The sequence below is a fragment of the Meles meles genome, chromosome 15, assembly GCF_922984935.1.
Source record: "Meles meles chromosome 15, mMelMel3.1 paternal haplotype, whole genome shotgun sequence".
In the NCBI taxonomy this organism is placed as follows: domain Eukaryota; kingdom Metazoa; phylum Chordata; class Mammalia; order Carnivora; family Mustelidae; genus Meles; species Meles meles.
Window position 1 is genome coordinate 60,275,765 of NC_060080.1, and position 25,880 is coordinate 60,301,644.

Here is a 25,880-nt window from a genome sequence, read left to right on the forward strand (position 1 = left end):
TGGAGAAGTTTAAGAAAGCTAATAATCAAAGGGTAGTTTAAAAGTTGATTTTAATTATGCCATGAAATTCTGACAAAATACTCTAGAAGGCAAAAAACTGATTACTGAAATTCTCAAGAAAAATAACTACTTCATAAGTGACTTCAAACAATTTAATCCAATTATTATACAAATTTCATGACTGACATATTTATGACTTTTATATTTTAAAGTCAAGCTCCTTTTACTTATACTTTAGACATTAGCCCAGAAAACTTATTTTGCCTTTATACTGGAGAAAAACCTCTGAGCTGAAATTCCATACACCCTGAAGAAGCAATTAAAAAGTGTGAAAGAGAATTCATAAAATCATAATAAATACTGAAATGAATTTAAATAAATCTTAAATTTTAAATTTAAATTTAAATCTAGACTACTCTAGAGAAGAGACACAGTAACTAACTTTTTTAACACCAGGATAATATTCAAACTTAACACTTCATTAGATTCTTTATAGTAATGTAAACAAGGCATTTTCTTTTCTTTTTTTTCTTTTTTTTTTTTTAAGATTTTATTTATTTATTTGACAGACAGAGATCACCAAGTAGGCAGAGAGGAGGAAGCAGGCTGTCCGCAGAGCAGAGAGCCCGATGCGGGGCTCGATCCCAGGACCCTGGGATCATGACCTGAGCCAAAGGCAGAGGCTTTAACCCACTGAGCCACCCAGGCGCCCCCATTTTCTTTTCTTTATAGGGGAAAAGAGGCTGGAAAATTTTTGCCTATTCAATTTTTATTAAGAAATATCAAGCCTCAAATGTTTGAGAAACCGACAAAATTGGTCAGTGGAAATAAGACTTTTATTTTTACTTTCAGGAAAAGGATTGCAAAAATGGATATAAGCAAATTAATCAGTTACAAAACCAAGAGCAAGATAGTATTCAACCTATAGAGCATGGTTTGAAGATGACAGAAATGGCAACAAAGGAGGGTTTAAAATGAGATTATTTTATATAAAAGCTAACAAACACATTTAATAACTTTCTAAGAGGGTCACTGAAGCACAGAATGTCATGAATGTAAGAGAAGAATTGAAGCTATAAAAGCAAATAAAAGAACCACCTGAGGATGCAGATTTTCATCAATAAAAATTAAAAAACTATTTCTAAAAAACAAGTATTCTTCTATTAGAAAATACTTAGACCAAAGACTCTAAGAGGAGTATATTTAAAGAAAATATTGGTTGTCACATTTTTTTTTTTAGCTCTATAAGCATGGTAAAAGATTCTGAATCAGGTTGACTAAACTCTCCTTAAATAGAAATGCTATATTACGTCTTACCTACTACTCTTTTCTAGACCTCAGAAAACAGACCCATATATATTTTAAAAAACTATTTTTATTTCACTGTGAAATGGAAAGCTCAAATACTGATGTCTCAAAATATTTTGGTAATATTTTTAAAACTCAGAAAACTAAGATGGATGTAGTATACAATTGAGAAGAAGCCATATGGTCAAAAGAAGACAGTAATTAGGAATCTTAGCTCCAACTTCACGTCCATTTACCTAAAGTTTTTGTTCAAATCAGCGAATTCCTCTGGGCCTCCGCTTCCTAATCTATGAAAAGAGGCAGCTGAAGTAGATTACTTCTAAGATTTATTACAACCATTGACATTTAAAATTCATTCTTAATATATATAGCTCACAAACAACAACAAAAAAACTCATTAAATTAAATTTATGAATTTAGAATCTGGTAAGAAGGGAGAAAGTAAAGGATGAGAAGGAGAAATGGATTACAAAATGATATTGCTCCAATAAGAGTAAATCTTGAAGTTAAAACCTCATTTTTACCATGACAGGTAGTAACAAAATTCTTCAAAGCTCATGAGGATTTCATAAGAGCAGTCTAAAAGACGTACACACTTGAAAAAACAGTTTAATTAAACAGAGGTCTCACTTCTTCAACAGCTCTTATCTAGTCTTTAAGAGTTCAAAACTACTTGAAAAGAAAAATGACTCAGGAAAAAAAAAAATTCCGTGGATGTATTCCCTACAAGTATGTTATATATATGATTGCAGGAGTTTCCAATCTTCTTTTTGCTCCATGCTATTTACATGCACAACTTACTCTTACTACTTACTATAATTCTCAGCCCAAGACATGAAGTGGGGGTGGGGGAGTTCATTGGACTCTGCAGGAAAGGGCAGAGGCACTGAGAGAGGGAGAAGCCATCCCACAACCCCAATAACAGCATGTGTCACAACTTGACCTTACTTGGCAGACTAATCTAATGAGACTTTACCATATGCCAGCTAGTTGAAACACTGTCATCTCTAACATTAGAGCACTACCATCTAACTTGACCAAACTATTAGAGTATTTAAAAATAACCCCCATGTAGAAGGTGTGTAGAGAGGAAGGGTGAAATAGGTGAAGAGGATTCAGATTACACTTATCGTGATGAGCACTGAGTAATGAATAGAATTGCTGAATCACTGTTTGGTACACCTGAAGCCAATGTAACACTGCATGTTAATTATAGTGGAATTAAAAAAAAAAATAAACCCCATGTAAATGTTTATGTAAAGGTTTCTTTTTTCTTTATTCAATGGAAGCTACACAGATTTGTTAATCAACTGCATTGAACACAATATCATCATAAACAAAAATTATTTTGAATCTTTAAAAAAAAAATCTCTTCCCACATTACAATTCAAAATTATACTTGACTGAATTCAAGATTCAATACAAGATTGAACTTGGCTTTATAAAGACTTTTAAAAGTACAGAAAAAAACTCTTTACCTTCTGAGTCAGTATCTCCAAATGGGTTTAATTCTGCTACATCAGGATCACCAAATGGATTTAAAGTCACAGTGGCCAAATCTTTTTCTGCCTCATCCAAAAAGTTCAGTTTGTTGATAAGCTCTGAAAATAAACGTATGTGTTAGTTCACTATGACTGTACTTAAGTATAATTCCTGATCATTCAAAAAATATTTCAAATTGTAAAAATTCACACTAATAATACCTGCAAATAATAAGACATAGCATTTTACCTATGGCAGAATGCCATTCTTGTATTTTGTAGCATACCAACATTTTCAAATAAAACAAAACAAATATATGCATATTATTTTGAAAATTATATCAGATAATGAACTAGAGAAACTTTCATCAGCTAATTTAATCCAATAAAGTGCTGATTCTTAGAAGAATATCCTTCAGTTCTAAATATGAATAATTCAAATGGGTTTAATATAAGCAAATATTTTAAAGACAGTATAGTTATAATATATAAGCTAGCTGAAGAAATATGCCATGTTATATAATCAATTATTATCTTAAAGATGTTTCTAAATCACTGCCTATCAAGGATACTGTTATAAGGCTTTGCTAAAGATGGTAAGTATTGTTGTTGATTGTTGGTACGCTACAAATTACCAAAGAAAACATTTAAGGAAAAGCACAAAGACAAAACTGACAGCTAATAAATACAGACAGAAGTCAAGAGGTAGCAGGTCACAGTAATACAGGCAATCAGAAGCAGAAAGAAAGGAAGAAGCTCTTAGACCTTCAGAGGAACTGGCTGATTTAGCTGAAGGCATATTTGCTTGCTTTATGCAGTCATCTTGATCTTCATCTAAGCTGCTCAGAGCATTCAATTGGTTTACAATTTCTGTAAACAGAAGCCAGTCGAGAAAAATGTAAGGTAAGGTCATTTAATTAAAGAGCCGTTAGAAGCATGCTGTTACTCAAAAAGACAAAGAGAGGGTATGTTTGGTTAATCACGAGAATACATTCAGAGGATGTTATTTTGATGGACTATAGCAGATGTATTTAACGGAAAGTGATGTTGTACTCATATTTTAAAATAGAAAACATATTGTTAAATTTGTGTTATTAATATAACATCTATGTTAATAAACACAAAACAAAGATAACAACTCAAGAGGCTGACATTGGCTTTAGCAACCTCATGTTGTATTTATGAAACTGTGCTTTAAATGCATGTTAGAACAATAAAAAATGTCCCCTGATAACTACAGAAAAAAAGTACTATTTGTTTCATATTATAAATGTAAGCTAAAGGTTTTAAGAGTTTATCTACACGAATCATGAACTGAAAAAGCACTTGTTCATGTTCTAGAATTTTAAAAATCAGCACAAAATAAGAAGAGCAGGCAATAGCTACTATTTTCTATAGCAATTGTTCTTTTATGGGAACTCTTGAGTATTAGCTTTAGAAAATCTTACAATTTAGCCAATAAGAAACAAAAGGTTAGATAGAAAAATATTAAAATAAGATAGAATTCATTTGTGCATAAGTAGAATTTTTTAACATGAGTCATATATATTTTGGACAACTCAATATGTGTAATTATCATTCACTAAGTGAAAATTAACTGGAAAAAAAATAACAAAAGCCTAGTAGGGTATTCTAGTTAATCCTTGCTGTTTCCAAAGTTACAACCTGGGAATAGCTTAGGTATTAGGACAAATCAAACAGGTCGAGATTATTCAGTGGGAAAGAAAAAAAATAGTTAAAAATAAAAAAGTTGTAAATTCGGCCTTAAAAATTGTGTTAACACTATGACTCTAAGTACACATTCTAAATTTCATTTAAACTAAATCACAGAATACACAGTTGTAATAAGGCTGTCTTCATCCATTCATTTGTTGTTGAATAAATATTTATCACTCTGTGCCAAGTATTATCCTTCGGACACAAAGATGGAAAAAAAAACATGGCACTGTCCTCCTGGAATTTATATTGTATAAAAATACAAATTAATATTGAAACAGGCTTAGTAAGTGACTATTAGGAGTATTAGATGGTCAGAAATACTAGTGTTATTTTACAGATCTTTGAGCTAAATATATATACAAATGTGATAAACTTATTCAGTTCTTCTGTCTTGATGAGAAATACATTTTGCGTGAATAAAATTGCCTGACATGGTCACATAAACCACAGAACGTAAGGAGTAAACACAATACCAGCTGAATTCTTTGAGTGATTTTGAATAGTAAGAGTTGGATAGTCAGACTTTATAAAATGTCTTTTTTCATTTTATTCTGCTAACGTTTTTTTTTTTTTTAAAGATTTTATTTATTTGTTTGACAGACAGAGATCACAAGTAGGCAGAGAGGCAGGCAGAGAGAGGTGGAAGCTGGCACCCTGCTGAGCAGAGAGCCCAATGCGGGGCTGAATTCTTGAGTGATTTTGAGTAGTAAGAGTTGGATAGTCCCAGAACTCTGGGATCCTGACCTGAGCCGAAGGCAGAGGCTTTAACCCACTGAGCCACCCAGGAGCCCCATATTCTGCCAACGGTTTTAAACCCCTCTCTCTCTCAACCTAGTAAACTCCTCATTAAGATAGAGCTCATCCATAAACTAGATCCTCTACCTCTCACAGATAGTTATAACTTGGTAATTTTTAAGGAAATACAACAGGATAAAGGATCAGTGTTAAGTGGTTACCAGTGCATGACTGACTTTTTTCATTTATTACTAATTACATATTATTAAAATTTTGCAAATGATTCTTAACTTTGGAAGCATGAAAAAAGAAATATTAACAACAGCAGCTAAACTTTCCATTCCTCCTAGAACTTCTGCTTCTAGACCTTTCATTCATATCAACAAAGTAAAAGGTAATTCTGTTTAGCTATACCAATACTTTCTCTATTTGGCATGCAAATAAATGTTAATTCAAATCATAATAAGAGGCAACCTCCAAAGAAATATCATTTACATATTTAATAAATATTTATCAAAAACTTGCTATATATCTTTGGTAATACCTGCCCTCATGGCTTTATATTTTTGTGGGATAGGTAAGTGAAGCATTATACATTATAGGTAAGTATGATAAATATCATGATTGAGATATGCATTACCGGCCATGTGAAACTGGAAAAGAGGCAGATAGCTCATTCTAAGGTCAGGAAGGCCTTCTGAACTTATTTAAATTTGAGCTAATCCAAGACATCATCATCATCATTATTATTATTATTATAAAAGAAGAAATGGAGAGCATTCTACAGGACAAAAGGGAGATAAATGAGAACAAGACACATCTGAAGAACTGCAAGTTGTATGGGGTCTAAGATGCCAGAGGTGGAAAACAGAATGAGATGAGGTTCACAAATGTCCTATTCTAAGATTATTATGGTCAAGCCAAAGAATGTGATCTTTACTCTGAGAACTATGGGAATCCACTGAAAAATCAAAATGTGTATTTTAGAAACATCACTCCAGCAGCAACATGGTGGCGGCATTTGGAAAAAAAAACAGGACAGGAAGAAAGAAGATGAGTAGTTCAGCAACACCACTCCAAGAAAGAGGCAATCAATAAATATTTGCTAATTAAAGAATAAATTAAGAATATAGATTTGGTGGTTGACTTGATGTGAGGGATAGGGAAAGGAATCTAAGACAAGGGCCAGCTCTCTATCTTGGATGACTACGTGGATAGTATTCTATTACTGTGATGGGGGCTATTCAGTTCATAACATACCAAGCTACAGGTGCCTGTGAAACTTCCATGGAAATAATTCAACTGGCAGATACAGATATTGGTCTGGAACCCAAAATAATTTTGTTATGTATTTCTCCCTTTAAAAAAGCACTTTTCAGGGCATCTGGGTGTCTCAGTTGGTTAAGTGTCTGACTCTTGATTTGGGCTAAGGTCATGATCTCAGGGTGTGAGACTGAGTCCCACATCAGGCTGTGCATTAGGCATGAAGTCTGCATAAGATTCTCTCTTTCCCTCTTCTGCTTCCCCCCTGCCTCTCCAAAAAAAAAAAAAAATTAAACCACTTTTCTGTCTTTTTAATTTCCCATAGCCAATGTATTTTAAAATATATAATCAGAAAAAAGTTAAAAATTTAAAAGACTTATGACAAAGATTTATCCCCAGAATTGTTTTAAGCAGGAAGTTTTCTCAGTAGTATACTGCCTTGACCAAAACCCTTCCTGACCCAATATATTTATGTAATACTGTATTACTTTTTATTATGGTCTGGTTTCACCAAATATTTATACATTTGAAAATGCTAAGAATACCATGTAACAGCACAAATTTCTACCCCAGTGGTACTCAAATTGAGCAATAAACTTGTACTGTAACTTAGTCATAGCAACAGTGTATTATTCTGGACTTGCTTCACATTGGTGAGAACACGAAGGAAACCTAAATTAGGGGCAGGCAATCAAAGCAAAGGGTCAAATAATTTGAGACTCTCCTTTAGTTAGGAAGGCAAAAGAAGATAGAAATTGACCACAAGAGATTATCACATTGAACAAAAAAGGTAGTTGGGGTGGTGGCATTAAGAGTAGGTGATATCTTTCTTTTGAAAAAGTCTGTAGGTGAGTTAAAAGAAGAAAAAATAAACTGCCTAGAGCTAGAACATACCTGCAAATCTTGTAGCATCCTCATTGTTCTCCCTAAAGCATGATAATATTCAGTACAGTTCTATCTCATTTTAAGATGGTCTAAGATGGTAACCTTTCAGCTTCCTGGCCGAGTCATGGTTCAAAAATGTCATTTTTCTCACAGGCTCAGGTCTGTAAATATTTGATTTATGGATATAACTAATGGGTTTAATAATATGCTTTTTAATCCCATGGTGCATCACAATGGAGAAAGGAGGGGCTACTTCAGGCAGAAAAGAAGACAATGAAAAGTCTGTCACCCGGACCTCCTCTTAATTAGTAAACCTTAGTAGCGTATTAATATGATCAAGTTCCTCCCAATTTTTTAGATAACGCCCCTCAATCAGCCTTTTCTAGTTTAGTCAGACCCTCTTAATCCTCGTAAGAAAATGACGTTATAACAGTAGTCATTTCTTTTAGAAATTTTAAGAAATTTTCACAATTTCTTACCTACCATTTGTTCTTCAACTCATTGCACCTTTTTTCCCCCACCTTCATCCATCCCCTTTTCCAAAACTGCTCCCAGGTCACCATTGTATAGTCTAGATGGCAAGTACACTCTTATCCTACTTGAACTCTGTATGAATAAATGTGATTAGCCCTTCCTTCCTTGAAATTCCTTCCAGGACAATAGTACCACCTGGTTTTCTCCTATCTCTTTGATAGTTCTGTCTTGGTCTCATTTAATAGTAACTATTCTTCCCTCTACCTCTTAAATATTATCTTAAATATTATCTATTCCATAGAACACCATCATAGGTCATATTTTTTTTTTTTCTCCCTAAATTTGCTCTTTCTGGTAAAATTCATCTACTCTCCTGGCTTAACCTAACACAGAAATGCAGATTGATTTGACTAATGGGCACTTTTACCCTCATGACCTGAGACATTCCCCTCACACACTTACACAAAAAATGGAATTAAATAGCTGTGTATCTATGTCATGTTCGTCTTTCATCTGTGAAACACAGCAGTTTTTAGCATGGCTGGAACTTAACACATGTGAATGAATGAAGGAGTGAATGAACTGAATGAGTCATAATAATTGGCATATTTGTAGACCCAGAAATACCTGTATTTTTAAATCATATGTGTTTATCTGTATGTCTGTCTATGTATCTATACATGTATCTAGCTATATTTCATTTACCTATCTAAGTGTTATAGTTTAAGCCATCACACCAAAATTTGGTGGCTTAAAACAAGTTACTATCCCTCACACTCCTATGGGTTGACTGGACTCAGTGGGGTGGTTTATTACAGTTAGATGGTGGCTGGGGCTGAAGTCATTTAAAAGCTTAAACTGGACTTGGTATCCAAAATAGGTTCTCTACTTGCATGTTTGGTATTTCAGTTGAGAAAGCAGGAACAAGTGGATGCTGGCCATGCATATCTCTCTCCCAAAGTATCCCAAAGTGTCCACATAGCTAATTTGAAGTTCCTCTAAGCATAGCATTTCAGGGTAGCTGGACTTTTTTTTTTAATATTTTATTTATTTGACAGAAATCACAACTAGGTAGAGAGGCAGGCAGAGAGAGAGGAGGAAGCAGGCTCCCCGCGGAGCAGAGATCCCAATGCGGGGCTCGATCCCAGGACCCTGGGATCATGACCTGAGCTGAAGGCAGAGGCTTTAACCCACTGAGCCACCCAGGTGCCCTGGTAGCTGGACTTTTTTACATGGCAGCTGGCATTCCCCTAAGTATTCTTTATAAGAGGGCCAGGCAGATGATACGAGTCACTTTATGACTTAGCTTTTTAAGTTACAAAGTGTCACTTCAGGGCTAGCCCAGATGTGAGAGAGAGGACTACCAAAGGGCATGAATCATAGGAAGAATGGTTCACTAGAGACAATCTTTGGAGACTACCTACCACACCAATCAATAAATCAGCAAGTTGAAAAGAATTTATTTTCTTACTAATCTAACATACATAATTTTTACGTTACCTACCAGTATTTTACAAATGCACATATATGAAAGGCACAAACTTTAAATTATGTAATTCAATGAATTTTGATAAATGTATACACCCATGTAACCCAAGATCCAGAACATTTGCATCACCCCTTGAGTTTTCTCGTGCCTCTTTTCAATCAATCCCAAACCCATAGGCTAACACCATCACACAGGACTGGTTTTTGCTTCTTCCAGAACTTCACATAAATGGACTTCTTACATTCAGCATAATGGTTTTGAAATACATCCATGATGTTGAACAAAACAACTGTTCATTTTTATTGAAAAGCCTTCCATTCATGAATACACAGCTGACCCGTGAACATGAGTTTGAACTGTGCAGATCCACTGATACTAGATTTTTTTTGATTCATAGAGTACAGTCCTATAAATAAATGTATGTTCCTTATGACTTTCTTCATAACATTTTCTTTTTTCCAGCTTACTTTATTGTAAGAATACAGTATATAATACATATAAAACAAGGGTTATACAATTGTTTATATTATCGATAAGGCTTTTGGTTAATAGTAGGCTATTAGTAGTTGAGTTTATGGGGAGTCAAAAGTTATAATGGATTTTCAACTATCCAGGGCGTTGACACCCCTCACCCCCATGTTGTTCAAGGGTCAACTACACTACAGTTCATTTAGCCACTGCCCTATTGATGTAAACCTGAGCTGTTTCCAGTTCGGGGCTACTATGAATAAAAATGCTATGAACATTTTTGTACAAATCTTTTTTGTGGCCATGTGTTTTCATTTTTTTTGGATAAACATCAAGGAGTGGAACTGCTGGGTCAGAGGTAGCATATGTTTAGTGTTATAAGAAATTCCTCAAGTGATCATACCATTCATTACATACTTTACCAAAAATGGATGAGAGTTCCAGTTAGTGCACATCCTTGCCAATATTTAGTATTGCTAGTCTTAAATTATAACCATTCTACTGGGTGTGGAATTATAATCTCATTGTGATTTTAACCTGCTTTTCCCTGATCACGAGTCATGCTGAGAACATTTTCCTGTGATTACTGGCAGCGATACAGCTTTCTTTGGGGACCACATATACAATTTTTTGCCCATTTTCTTAAAAAAACAGGGTTGCAGCACCTGTTTTGCTCAGTCAGTAGAGCATGCAACTCTAAATCTTGGGGTTATAAATTCTAGGCCCATGTTGAGTGTTGAGGTTACATAAAATCTTTTGAAAGACTTTTTAAAAAATAGGGTTGTGTTTTTACTACTGTCAGGCATTTTAAAAAATCTATTCTGAATGCAAGACTTGTCCGATATCTGCTTGGTGAATATTTTCTTCTGGCCTATGACTTACCTATACATTTTCTCAATTATCTACTTTGATGAGCATGAGTTTTTAATTTTGATGAAAGTTAATTTATCAAAATTTTCTTTCATGTTTACTTGCCTATGTCTTATGTATGAACCCTCTGTCTGCCGTCAGGTCATAAATACACTGTTTTTTTTTTTTTTTCTCCCCAGAAGCTTTATTGTTCTAGCCTTTGCATTTAGGTCTATGATCAACCTTAAATTAATGTTTGTATATCCTGGAAGGTAGGAATTGAGGCTCATCTTTTCCACGCAGACATCTGGGTATTTCAAAACAATCTGTTGAAAAGACTTTCCTTTCCTCACTGAATTATGTTGTACCTTTGCTGAAAATTGGCCAAATAAGTTTTGGGTCTATTTCAGAACTTTCTGTTTCATTCCACTGTTCTATGCCAATACCACATCATATTGATTGCTATACCTTCATACTAAATCTTGCTGTCAAGCAGTATTAATATTATAATGCTGTTCTTTTTCAAAACTGTATTGTTATTCAGGTCCTTTGCATTTCCAAATACATTTCAGAGTCAGCTTTTCAATTTGTTTTGTTTGTTTGTTCTGTTTTATTTTTAAGCCTGCTAGGATTATGAATGGCACTGGGTTGAATCTATAGATTGACTGGGGGAGGACTGAAATCTTAACTATATTGAGTCTTCTCATCTATAAGTGTAGAATATTTCTCCATTTATTAAGGTCTTCTGTAATCATCTTCAATATTGTGTTACAGTTTTCAATGTGGAGGTTTTTCTACATCTTTTGTTAAATTTATTTCTAACTATTTATAGAACTTTTAGCCTCAACTGTAAATGGAATTATTTTGCTAGTTTCGTTTCCCAAATGTTTGTTGCTCATATACAAAAATACAGATTTTTCTATATTAATCTTGTATCCTATGACACTGCTAGGATCTCCAGTATCATGTTAAACGCAAGTGGTGAAAGCAAACATCTTTGCCTCATTCCCAGTCTTAGGAGAGAAGTATTCAGTACTTTACTATTACATATGATACTAGCTGTAGCTTTTCATTATTGTTCTTTTATCAAAATGAAGAAATTCCCTTATATTGAAATCTTGCTGATAAACTTGGTACTGAATTCTGTCAAACACTTCCTTATGTATCTAGTGAGGTGATAACATGATTTTTCTCCTTTATGCTGTTACTGTGGTTAAACCAACCTCGCATTCCTAGGACAACTCCTCAGAGAATGCATATCAGTACTTAGAATATTCATTGTTTTCTGGCTCCTCCCCTAAATACTGGAGCACTTCTAACTTTTTCTTCAGAGCTCTTACTTCCCTTCTGGCCTTGTCAGATAGGCTCTCAGTGTCACCAGAATTCTCCTGGAGTTTCCTAGGGAGGCAGGGAGCTTTAGAGAATGTTCAGTTGTCATTAGTACAAACAAAGCAACATTAATTAGGGTTTAACAGTGACACAGAAAGGAGGCTGAAGTTGTAATCTGTATCTCCTGCCACTTCTGGTCTTTGAGTTGACATATTTGAATTCTGAACACGAACAGGAGCTATTCTTACTGTCTTTGGTCTCTCTTCCTAGGGTCTCAAATTCCTTTAAAAAGGTGGTAGTTGTGATACCTTATCAACTTTTTAGCTCAAGGGATCATAAATGCCCCCAACTCTCTGATTTTACCCTGTTTTCAAAGCTCAATACCTAATAATAGGTGCAGTATTCCAGAAATTCTTATCCTTTAGAAAGAACTGCAAAATAGATGGCCATTTTTATTCTATTATTTTATAGAGCCCACAGCAAGCCTATGATTTTGCTCATTAGTATCTTAGGTACTGGAGAGTAAATGGCGAGGTAAAAACCAGAAGCAAATTAATGGATGTATTATTCTCTGACCAGAGTCCCAAGTTCATTCTGAGAGACCTTCTACTCAAAGGAGGAAGACCTATTTTTTCCCCATTCATAGTCCTAGTGAGTAGGACATGCAATGTTAGAGGGCTAAGGCATCCCATAAACAAGCTTAGCACTTCAAATATGAACTATTAATCTCCTCTACTACCATCTATGCTTAAGATTGTATTCTCTGAAATTAGCCAATATGTCACTCTTCCTCCTCCCAAATTAACTTTACAAACTATAGGAAATGGAGTAATAAACACCAGACAATAGTGCTTATGGTAAAAATGATTTTAATTTATAAACTGCATCTGGATGGGTAGACACTGAATGGACTATATATCTGATGGAAGGTCACAGTTTTGGACTTCTCTGATTGTGGACTCTTTTCGGTTACAGAAATCCTGGAAACTATACCTATTAAATGTTTCAGAAGATACCAGCTCTTGTGCAGCACGGATTATAAACCAAGGCAATCCCTGCTTCTAACTATGTGGACTTGTCTCCTTATACCTAAGCTCTCATGTGGAGACAGAGGTAAAAAAATAGGACCTGGGATGTTTTGGGGACTCCAGTGAAAACAGAATGCTCTGCTGGCATGCTGCTGTGTTTCTGCGTTTCCAATGTCTTTCTCTACGTAAAATCTAATGCTTAGTCTGAATGTCTGGTTGAACCTAAGTAAAATCTTTGGTTATCTTTGCAACAGCTTTAAGTATACTGGTATCTTTCTGGTATTTCATAATGTCTGAGTTTCTTCAATAATGCTCTGCTATAAACTGCTTCAGTTGAACCTGACTTTCTGAGCTGTATTCAACGGGACATTGTTATTTATGGAGGAATCTTTTTTCTCTTCTTGCTGATATGTGTTCAGAAATTCAACAGAAATCCTAAAGATGGTCATATTGCCATATAGCGGTTCATGAATTCTGAGGTTGCCATATGTAGACAGAGGCACTGATTGTTTTAAAGCCATACATGTTTTCTAATACTGGCTATAATAAACTTTCCCATTAATAGGCTTTGTTTCTCCATCTCCAAGGTCTATTATTCCCACTACATTTCACTGATTCTTCTAATTATAATTCAAAATTTCCTTGCCCATTTACCGGTGCTGCACCTCTTAGTAGAACACACCTGTACATAACAGTATCAATAAAAGGTTTCTGTCTAACAGCTAGATCTAAAACATGTTTTCAGTTAGCAGTGAATTTTGTCTCAGACAGAACAGTGTAGAGATTTTTGATCAAGTACAGATATCATGAATTTTTATTTACCTTATAGCAAAGACTGTAAATTTCAGAATATTCGTTAATTACTACTGATCTAAAAGCAATGCTCTATAAGAAATCACTGACTAAATGATTAGCCTCTAGACATCAATCTAAGGTATCACAAAATAATTGTGATAGTCTGTTCCCTCAAGAATTTTGCAGCTTAGTTGGGAAATAATATACCCATATAATTTTTATTTATATGTGATTACATTTTATGTATTTATATTGCAATATATAGATATAATTAATAGAGATGAAATTTAAAATAATGATTCCTTTCTCCATACACATTCTGTCAGCAATTTCAAAACTGCAAGGAAGAGCGAATATAAGCTGTGTTTAAACTACTGCCACTTTAGGGCGGCTGGGTGGCTCAGTGGATTGGGCCTCTGCATTCGGCTCGGGTGGTGATCTCGGGGTCCTGGGACTGAGGCCCGAGTTGGGCTCTCTGCTCGGCGGGAAGCCTGCTTCCCCCCGTCTCTCTGCCTGCCTCTCGGCCTACTAGTGATCTCTATCTGTCAAATAAATAAATATTAAAAAAAAAAGATTTCTTCAAAAAAAGAAAAAGAAACTACTACCACCTTTAACCAGTAAATAAAAATACCCACCATACTTTATTTGTACCACATTTATAAAATGCATTCATTTTGTTTAGTCTTAACCTATTGCTTTAACATTACTGTCGTTAAATTTTAATATCTTTTCAACTATCTTAAAACTACTTTACCAAAACATTTTTAGAGTGGTAATGCTGGTGCTAAAAAAAAATTCTTGAAAGATAATAAGTTTGGAATGGAATTTACATGTGCTAAAAAATGCAACTAAGGAAGCCAAACAACTGCCATAACATGGTGCTATTAATTTAAGTGACTATACGCTGCAAATATAATAGAGAAAAAAAAGTAACATCAAAGGAAAAATATGCTACAATGACTGTGGATTGACTTAAGAGCATGCATCTAATCACCACTGTTTCCACCTACCCTTACTCCCTCAACACACATTTTGCATTCATTACTTTTAGAAAACTAGTCTTGAATTATTTAAGGTTTGAATTATGTCTCCTCCAGATCACATGCCTTCCATAAAATGGGACCACTCTACCCTGAATAAGGTAGTACATGAGTAAAGGTCAAATAAATGGAATAAGATAATAATCAAGAGTGATCAGTATGGGCTTTAATAGGAAATGGAAGTCCCTCCATTGATTTATGGCCTTTCAGTTAACACATCTTAAATTCTCAGTATGTTCTAGACAATGTGCCAGAAGCTAGAGATGAAAAAATTACTAGAATGTAGTCTCTACCTTGAACAATTTCAGAAAATGGGGAAAAGAAATACATAAATAAATAACAACACAAAAATAGTAAAACTTCAAAGAAATCTTGGATCATCACAAGTTGCATTAAAACAACTTCTCTGATAAGGGTCAGAGGATTTTAGGCTATCTAAAAGAAAGCTAGTCCTCCTATAAGAATTTTGTTTATTTTTATTATTTTATTTTATTTTCCAGTGTTTCAAAATTCATTGTTTATGCACGACACCCAGTGCTCCATGCAATACGAATTTTAGAAAATAAGGTGTATGTGTATGTATGATTAGGCAATAAGGGTTACTATGGTCGAAATGTTTGTGTCCCCCCCAAAATTTGTATGTTGAAATCTTAATTCCCAATGTGATGGTATTAGGAGGTGGAACTTTTGGGAGAGGATTAGGTCATGAGGACAGAGCCTTCATGAATAATATTAATACCCTTCTAAAGGGTAAATATTAATACCCTCCCCAAAGAGATCTCTTGCCCCATTCCACCACGTGAGGAATACAACAAGAGGTCTGTGACCCAGAAGAGGGCCCTCATACAGTACCCATCTATGGTATTTTGTTGTAGCAGCCCAAACAGACTAAGATAAAGGTTTAGCTATAAACTCTAATTATTACTCAATATTTTCATTATATATATCAAAAATAATGTCCTTTCTTTTCCTTTCAATACCACCATAAAACTTCTGACATATTGTTATCACCTTTTTTTTCCCCACTGCTGTGATCTTTTGATCACAATTTACAACACTGCTCAAAACAACCCTTAATGGTCTCACTTTTGGGGCGCCTGGGTGGCTCAGTGGATTAAGCTGCTGCCTTCAGCTCAGGTCATGATCTCAGGGTCCTGGGATCGAGCCCCGCATCGGGCTCTCTGCTCCGCAGGTGAGCCTGCTTCCTCCTCTCTCTCTGCCTGCCTCTCTGCCTACTTGTGATCTCCCTCTCTGTCAAATAAATAAATAAAAAATCTTTAAAAAAAACAAAAACAAAAACAGCTATGAAAATATGTGGCTTTTTAAAATTCCTACTTATGGTACTAGTGTCTAGTTAAGATTTAGTTTTAAGCAAAAGCCATCTATGAAGAACAAACCATATCCTCCAACTTAAAGATCAAATTATGTCCCACTGCAGTTCTAAACACTCATGCTGTAAGAAAATGCCTATATTTGTAAACAGTACAACAGTAGCACAGGAGCTGAAATGATCAAGCTTAAGTGGGCATGAAACGTTTCCCAGAGTATGTGTCAATAAAATAAAATTTTGAAACATAGGTAAAAAGTCACCGGTGGTGGTAGAGGAAGGTAATTAATGTATCCTTCCTGAAGTACTTCAGCTAGCCAAATAAAGAACTCAAAGATAGGTAAGACATGGCATTTTCAAAAAGTACTGTATAATGGTTGCTGGCATCAATTACAATCATAATGTAAATGTCTGCATATATTACTAAAAATCCCAAATATTATTGAAATAAAAATAATAGCCAGGAAGGGCTAGAGGGAGAGGTTCGAATAAAGAGAAAATAATATTGAATCTCTCATCTTACATGAGGAAAGTCAACACATTCTGTTTTATTCATTTATTTATTTTTTAAAGACTTTATTTTTAAGTACTCTCTACACAAAATGTGGGGCTCAAACTCATAACCCCGAGATCAAGAGTCACAGGCTCTACTAACTCAGATGGCCAGGTACCCCTGTTTAATTTTTAATGTTAGTAGAGAAATATAGGTTCATTTATTTATCCATCTGGCTTATTTATCTTAGAGTATAGTATACTAAAATGAAAATAAAATGTATTAACTTCCAAATTATTTACAAATGCTTAAATAAAGAACAGTTGAGAATGGTAAAATTTAAGGGGTGGATGGGAAAAAAATAATAGAAAATTCCCAAATAAAAGTATAAATAAAGTAGTAAGTGAAATTAAGTATGTAGCTGTCAAAAATATAACTATTAAGGACAAAGAATATAAAGACAGATAAACCAAATACTGTTTATAAGAGAAGCACTTAATACAGGTTAAGAGGAAAGTAATAAATACACCAGGAAAATACAAATACTAAAAAAAAAAAAAAAAAAGAAGCATGTGTTATAAATATTAACATCAGGCAGGCAAAATTTCTCAGCAAGAGGCATTAAATCAGGCAAATCAAATTATAATCCATAATGAAACTATTAGAAAATTAACTTTTATGCACTAAAGAATTAAGCATTGAAATTCTCTTTCACAGATGAACTATATAAAAAAAAAAGAGTATCAATGACTAAAAAGTTAAAGTTTGGTCTAATAAATATATGTTGAATCAAACAAATAGAATATACATGTAAAAAGATATTTATGGAAAACTTACAAAAATAGATCATATATCTAGACTACAAAGAAAAAAACCTCACTTATCTGAGATTGAAGTTTGAAAGTCTTCAGAATTTTATTTGAATAAATTTAAACAAAGAAACAAACTATAAAGCCCATGATAAAATACATTCTCCTAAACAACCTTGGGTTGAACAAGAAATCAAAATGCCAATCATACATTAGAAAATAATAATTTACAAAATTTGTAGAGGACAAAACATCCATCTTTGCATACAAGTCTGCTCAATTCTTTATAATAAATTCCTAGAAATGGAGTGGAAATGAGTATTATGAGAATTCAGAAAGTCAAGGAAATTTTTGGCTAAGGAGGTAAATGGGTCATGTGATTAATGAAAACTCTCCCTACCACTACCATTATGATAGTAATAGTTGGGGTTGAGCCAAGAGATGGCTGCTAAAGTGTCATGAATTTGGAAACATTCACCAATAGGCAAGTATATGACAGAAGTCAAGGAATAGCAACACAAAAATTGAGCACAATTCATTAGCTGAAAGAAATATGTATATTGTGCTTTTCACTCTAATAATAAAGGTATAACATCAATTCTGTAAGTATGGTAGCCAGGTTATCAATATTTACTGACCAGTTAATACGAAGAGATTCTAACGATTTATCATTTTATCATTTTAGTAGTGTGATCAAACCAGCCATAAAGAATACCTGCATGGAAGCTTCTAGATGTAAGGATACATAAGATATATACAAATTAAAAAAAAAAAAAAAGAATGTGCCATAATTTATGTGAATAAATGCACATAAGCTAGAAGAAGGTAGCCAATTCATCTTGTCCTGACACCCTTAAAGATATTTACTTAAAAGAAGGTTCACCCTTGGGACAAGCCACCCTGGGTGGCTCAGTGGGTTGAGCTCCTGCCTTTGGCTCATCATGATCTCAGGGTCCTGGGATCGAGCCCCACATTGGGCTCTACACCAGCACTGGCTCTCTGCCCAGCAGGGAGCCTGCTTCCCCCTCCCCCTCTGCCTGTCTCTCTGCCTACTTGTGATCTCTGTCTGTCAAATAAATAAATAAAATCTTAAAAAAAAAAAAAAAGGTTCACCCTTAAACTCACAAAAGTGTGAACATATTTAGGCTACTTTATACTATAATCAGTAGTTCCACCAAAGTTTTATGCTTTCTTAACTAAGCTTGCACTTGACTTTTAAATTGTGAAAATCTGCTACTAACCATCAGTCCATAAAGTTTTCAGAGCGCTAAATGGTATATTATATTATATTTAAACAGCTTTAAGGAAGAAAAAATATTTTGTTAGAAGCATTGTTTTTTTCCTGGAAAACAAGAATGAGTTTTCAACTTTGCAAAAGAAAAAAAAAAGATAAACTTCTAGCTTAATGCTAATAAAACCAACCTGTAATTTTTGCTGCCTTTTCCTCTTGGTTCACTCGGTTCTCATCATCATCTTCATTATCTTCTTCAAAGTCATCTAAATTGCCAATGTCAGCCTGCTTCATACTCATTAAACTAGCCAGACTTTGCATGTCTTCATCCCTACATGAATGATTTAAAATTTAAAATACAGCTCATGAAATGGCATTGTTTGAAAAAAAGATTGCTTAAGAAAATAATAATATATTCCTTCTTTCAATATGTTAATGAGCCTTTTTAAACAGTTGCCCAAGACTACTGAAAAGTCTAAATACTCCCATTCATTTTTAAATGGTATGTTTAAATAGTAAAAAGCAAACTGGATTAAAAATTAACTGGTTAGGAGTTAGTTTAACTCTGCGCTGCAGATCTGTTGAAGACTAAAATTTTCTTCATAGGATTAAAATATGATTTTCTAATCCCTAAACCTGGAAATAAAAACTTGTTTCATAAAACAGTACGGTAGCTTGCAAATCAATGAGATCTACACTTTAAAATATTCGAACTTTCAAAATAAATTAGAATAGAAATTCTTCATCTGAAATCCATGAACCCTTTTGGTTTGGTGAGTAGGAAGAAAAAGAAATGGTAAACCACCGTAAATTATATTTAAATCTTGTTTAAATGTGCACTTTTCTCAAAGGGGCCATAACTCCCCAGAAGTTAAGGAACTACTGTAACAGAAAAAAACACCTTCAAGTCTAGCATTTTCAAAAATTACAAGATGGAAAATGACTTGGGTTGATTATAAGTTAAATACTATATATTTGATAAAATGTAAAAACATCTTTATCTTGAAGTATTTTAAATATGTGTGTATATAGTTTACAATAAATACTCCAAACATCAAATGCTTTAAGTTTTCTTGATCTATTATTTTTACCTTAAATTTAAAATAAACTAGTATATAAAACACATTTCTAATATTATATATGAACTAAATTTCAATTTTATATACTTCCCTAAAATTCAGAAAGCCAAATTAAGATACTGTTTCTCTTACCACAATAAAATTTAAAAAAAAAAAAAAAAAACTGTTTTGTAAAGAAATGTTCATTAATGTTCATCTATTTCCTAAATAGAGTACAACTTTGCAGACTAAACAGGTTTTTGAAATTCTATGCATTTTCTTTCATGTAAGTTTAGAGTTAACCAAATCATTCCTTTTAAAAATAAATTTAGTGACACAAAGTCTGAATAAACAAAAAAAGTTATATTACCTTATAGGAATGCCTCATAAATTGCTCACCTGCCAATGGGGGATAATTTCAAGATACAACATTATTCTTGAAATGTTAACTTGCTTAATTTTACTTCTTTAACTTCCTCATATTTTGGATTTTAACCTTGACTATTTTTCTCTGTGGAAGGTTAGGAAGCAAGGAGTGTGGCGGTAGAGAGGGAGTTTAGGGTGTTTTGAGAGAATTTTCCACTGAAATTGAGACATTTGGTTCAACTGAATGAATTCCTCTCACCCAGATTCTCCATGGATCGCACTGATTCACTTACTGCTCCTGCCCAGTGGAAAGGAGTCCACAATCAAAGGATCTTCTCTGGTTTTGTTTTCTCTCTTCTTCCTGTTTCCTTTTCTTTCATTTTGGCTTGTACTTCAGGATAAGGTATTTATTTTTAATTTCTCAGTATTTAAGAATAAAATTTAAGGTCTGAGATGAAAGACTGATTGCCTCCATTCTGTACTGTCTCTCTACCACACTCACTCAAAAGCCAGCTTTCCAGAGATGAGGCTTACTGTTATCTACCAAGTCATTCGCTGCCCTGCAGATGAGTGCCAAACATCTCATCTTGACTGACACACAGAATCCAGTCTAATCAGTCAAGTGAACATGGCCAATTATAGTAACCACATTCCAGTGGCTCAAATACATTCAGAACTATGATTTAGATCGAAATGTTCATAGCTAGCCTCTTCCTCTTACCTTTTAAGTCTAGGCTTAGAATTTCCATTTCTTCCCTTCCTGACCTTCCTCTCCAAACAGGTACTAACCCCTTCATTATACCCCCAACATGCACTCATCCTTGACTTGACTGTATGCAATGACCATGGTGCATATTAGTTTTTTTCCTACTCCAGATATGTTTACCTCATTTTATCCAGTTAGAATTTTACCCTTAGGAGACCAGACCTGGTGCAGGAACTACCGTCATGCAATGCCTATTCAGTGCTTAAGAAGTGATTTTTGAAATGAATAATCATAGCAAATTGTACTTTGCTATACAATTTTTAGAAGGCTGAGCCAAAGAACATGAATTGGGAAAAGCTCTACAGACTGAATTGTCTGTACTTGAGAGTACCGTTACTTCCACTGAAGGCAATGAAATACAAAACAAATGTGTATGATACCCTAATAACATGCAATTTAAAATTTGGAACTTGCTATAGTTACTTTTGTATTACTGTTCATTCTCTAGAGTCAAGAGACTATAAATAACAAAGAGTTCATTTAATTTAGCTTCTGAAACAAAGAATGTCAAGAATGACTGGTATGCAGTAGGTTATTCTCAACTGTTGCCAGTCTACTGACTCAAAAGCTGTTTACATACAGTTTTAAAACACACTCAGAAGCAACTTGCCTTCCTGACAAAAGAAACTTACGTGGCTTTGCCTTCCCTAAGGAAGATGCAAGATAATGAAAACTGGAGAGTGGCAGAGACAACTTTTTTAGACAATGGCTTGAATTTTAACTTGACATCAGTCTGAGTTGGCATAGGACTTGCATACTGTTTCATGTTGATGCTGCTAGTAGCAAGAGCTTTCCTTCGACCAGAAGGGGATTCCTGGAAAATGAAAAATAATTCAGTATTTTGGAGTTATTTACTTTATAGCCAAGAAGTTTAAAATAGTACTTTAATAATGTGATTAAGTAACAGTTGAAACTTCCCTCCTGAATTCCTGTAACACAAATTTGAAATAAAATTGTGATGAAGTTAAAACTTTTCTATCTTTAAATAAGGCAGATAACAACTGGAGAGAGCTGGCCCAGGCAGAAATAAAGACAAACTAAAACCCTAACTATGCAAACTATAATAGAAAGTGTCCAGAGTTCCTCCAAAAAAGAGGATCTAGCACAGAGACAGGCATCAAAAGTACTCAAAAACTGTTTTCCTCCTTTTCATTCTATTTAATGTAACCTAATGATATTTCTCCTCTTCTGAATGCCTCCAATTTTTTATGGAACTCCCAGCCTCTATGGCATTCTAACCTCATTTTTACCTACATTATTTGAGTTCTATTTATCTTCTAATTTGAGCCTTATTTCTTCCCAGGGGCTTTTCTGGTCACTCCACTCTACATTTCTCTTTCCTTCCCCTCAGGTCACATTTACTAAGGACAAAACCATTGGTTTCTCTGATGCTATGTCTGTAGCAGACACTGCCAAATGACTCCAGCAGGTTTCAAAATTTTCTACACAGCTATTACCAATTCATCAGAAATGAATATAAAATGAAATCTATTTGCTATCAAGGGTACTTAACATTCTAATAATAAGCTATCTCATTTCAAAATTATTCTTTACAGAATAATAGCTTAAAAGAACAATGAAAACAAAACAGCAAAATAATGATTGGGCATTAACTATGTATAAGACACATTGTTGATTCAGGAGTGATATGACGATGATTAAGACATAATCCCTGACTATGTGTTCTAATGGCAAAGGGACATTTTTATATGAAGATGATTTGTAAATCATGTAAATCAGAGTCATATACCAGCATTCCTTAGAATTTACTGGTCTGGGAGTTCAGATCTAAAATAAGGCCTAATTTTCAAGCTGTGTGACCTTGAGTAAGTAACCTGAGCCTCAGTAACCTCTGGTATAAAATAAAGAGACTAATCAGAAATCCATTTAAGCTATACAATTATTCAATTTTCCAACCAAGGCAGGAAAAACTACCATTAACCTCTGAATTATTATTTAATAAGTCTTTATTTGTCTTATGATTGACAAACCTGCCTAAAATAAAGATAGACTAATTTAATCAAAACATTAAACCAGCTTTTAGAAAAAATTGACATTTCTGCCAGCAGGGCAAGTAAAAATGTAATGTAGCATCCCTAAAGAATACCTTGTTTTAAAATGTGGTCTTATCTGTCAGATTATGCACAGCAATATTATACAGAACTATTAGTGCATGTAGATACCTTATGAATGAATTTAAAAATGCATCAAGTACTTGAGAAGGATTTAAGCCCTCTCAGAAGAAATACTTAAGAATATGCAAATACCCTCAACTGAATCAAGTTGAACAGATGTGACTATCCCAAACAATACAAGTGTTCTTTCCCTGGTCGCTACTGTCAATCAAAGAATAAGATTAAGGTCCAAAGTTCTGACAATGTTCAAAATGAAAAAGTATGATCAGGTAGTATCAATTTATTACACTGATATGAACAATAATCTCTTATTGTACCTTTAGAATAGTGAACAACTTTTACATATAATATAGGATTTAAAGTCTCTGTTTTGGAAGCATGACATAGAAACTACAACATATTATTTTTAATTTTGCTAAACAAATCTGTTTCCAAAAGTATGATACTAATTAATCCCTTAATAATAATTATTTAATTTCATAAGCAAATAAACTATAAAAATTAAGGTAACTTGGAAATGAACATCATTTTGAAAGCCCAAATGAAATATAATTCCAACAAAATCCAGCGTTTTGATGATTAACATTCAAATTCATTTTTTAGATAAAAACTGCACAGAAAAGGTTTTTTGTTGAACTCAAGGAGTTTTTAAGCTTTTGGTAAATCAGCATCTCTGAAACAAAAGAAAATAAAGGCTACTGAATTCTAAACGTAATTAGCTGTACCACTTAATTAAGTATTTACTTGCTCAGCAACAATGAAAACAGCCCTTTGTAAAGTCTGGACAGGTGAACAAAACAGAGCCCTTTTGAGTCTACAATATCCATTCCTATTATTAACACAGGATCTCACTAGAGTCTGTGCTGGGAAAAGAGGTCTGAATGGTATTTCTAGTAATTCTTCACCAAGCTCGCATATTGTTTTTCTCTTTAAAATTAGCTGTCCCATAGAAAAGATATTTAAAAAGAACAGTAATGAGAGAAATATAAGGATCTTTCATAGCTCTAACCCCAGCTCCACGAATCTTCACTTTTTACAACTGAGTTAAAATCTTTACCCACCCAAAATTGATATCATTACTATTAACAGTTCTACAAAGAGGAACAAAATAAGTGTCTGCAGTTGCAAAATGAGCATGTCTTTTGCACCCTATGAGCCTTCCAGAAAGGAGTAGGGGCCAGCCAGGCAGAAGGAGTTTAGAGAGAATTACTCTTATTGCTGCCAGAGTCCTAAAGCTATTTCATGTCATATGCAAAGTGGCAAAGAGGACGAAATAAGAGGAAAAAATAGTAAAGGACTCTGAGAGAAAGAAAGACGACAAAAGTCAGTAAGAAGTGAGGATTCACATATATTTAAGACTAAGTTTTTGTCTCTGGGCCTACATTTATACATGTTTGTTTGAATCTGACAGTATTTAAGGAATTACTTCAAAACTCCTAAAGCTGGAGTTCTTAAATTTACTAAAAAACAAAAAACTAGGAGAGGTTTAGGCAATCTAGATAACTGGATCCCACCCCCAGAGATCTTAAATTAGCAAAACCAGAGATGGGCTCGGGAATCTGCTGCATTTCTAAAAATAATAAGTACCTCCCTTCTCTACTCCCATCCTGCCCCACCCATACCCATACCACTACTACCAGGTGATTCTAATCCAGTTAATCTAAAATCACACTTTCAGAAATACTTCCCCTAAGGAAGTTCTTACATAATAAAATCATTTTACTTAAGAAATCTCACTCTCATTTTTCCTAAGTACTCTTCTGTAATTAAAAAAAAAAAAAAAAAGCCTTAGCTGGGGCGCCAGGGTGGCTCAGTTGGTTAAGCCATCTACCTTTGGCTCAGGTCATGATCCCAAGACCCTGGGATGAAGCAGTGTTTCCTCTCCCTTAGTATTTTCCTTTTCATTTTGCCAATCTGAGATTATTAACTACTACTTCATTGCATCTTAATTGCATTTCCATGATCATTAATGGCACTGATTATCTTTTCATAGTTTATTGGCCATGTGTTTCCACTTTTGTAAAGTCTTTTGTAGTTTTTCCTACTGCTGGTTATTTTTTTTTCCATGAAATTGAAAAATTGCTTTTATTCTGCTATTATGTTCTTCTGGTTTGGGGGTCTTTTAAAATTCTGATTTAGTTAACATACAGTGTTATATTAGTCTCAGGTATACCAATACAGTCCATATTATTACTCAGTGCTCATCAAGAGAAGTGTACTCTTAATTCCCTTCATTTATGTCACCTATACTCCTGCCCTACCTCCCCTCTGGTAACCATCTGTTTGTTCTTTATAGTTAAAGAGTCTGTTTGGGGCCATCTGGGTGGCTCAGTAGGTTAAGCGTCTGCCTTTCGCTCAGGTCATGATCCCAGGGTCCTGGGATGGAGCCCTGCCTTGGGCTCCCTGCTCAGCGGGGAGCCTGCTTCTACTTCTCCTACTGCCCAGTATTCCTTCTCTCACTGTCTCTGTCTCTGTCAAATAAATAAAATCTTTAAAAATATATATATTGGGATAATTTAAGATTTTTAAAAACCCTTACTCTATTAAAGTGTTAATTTAATAGATCTTCTAAAGTTAAAGCAACTCCACACTCCTGGGGGGAAAAAAACAACGTAATCGGAGCCTATTTTTTTGGGAAAGGTTTCTAATTACAGATACAATTTCTTTAATGATTATAGAAGTATTTAGTGTTTAGTGTCTGCCAAAGCCAGTTTAGATAAATAATTTTCCATCTTGGAATTTATACATTTCATCCAAGATTTCAAATTTAATGACATAAAACTTTTAAAACCTTTTTATTATCTGAATCTCTGCAAAATCTATAATTTTGTA

General features: G+C 34.1%; 1 protein-coding gene across 9 annotated transcripts in view; it reads right to left on the reverse strand.

Annotated features, from left to right (window-relative positions):
- EHBP1 (EH domain binding protein 1) overlaps positions 1-25,880 on the reverse strand; it is a 340,487-nt gene that overhangs the window by 188,166 nt on the left and 126,441 nt on the right. For 6 of the 9 annotated variants that reach the window (XM_045979135.1, XM_045979137.1, XM_045979136.1 and 3 more), the window contains exons 6-9: positions 21,546-21,727; positions 18,915-19,054; positions 3,555-3,659; positions 2,787-2,909 (exon numbers count right to left, since the gene is read on the reverse strand). In XM_045979135.1, the coding sequence (XP_045835091.1) occupies positions 2,787-2,909; positions 3,555-3,659; positions 18,915-19,054; positions 21,546-21,727 (550 nt within the window). The remainder of the gene's footprint in view (positions 1-2,786; positions 2,910-3,554; positions 3,660-18,914; positions 19,055-21,545; positions 21,728-25,880) is intronic. The other 3 variants (XM_045979142.1, XM_045979139.1, XM_045979141.1) reach the window with 1 other exon arrangement.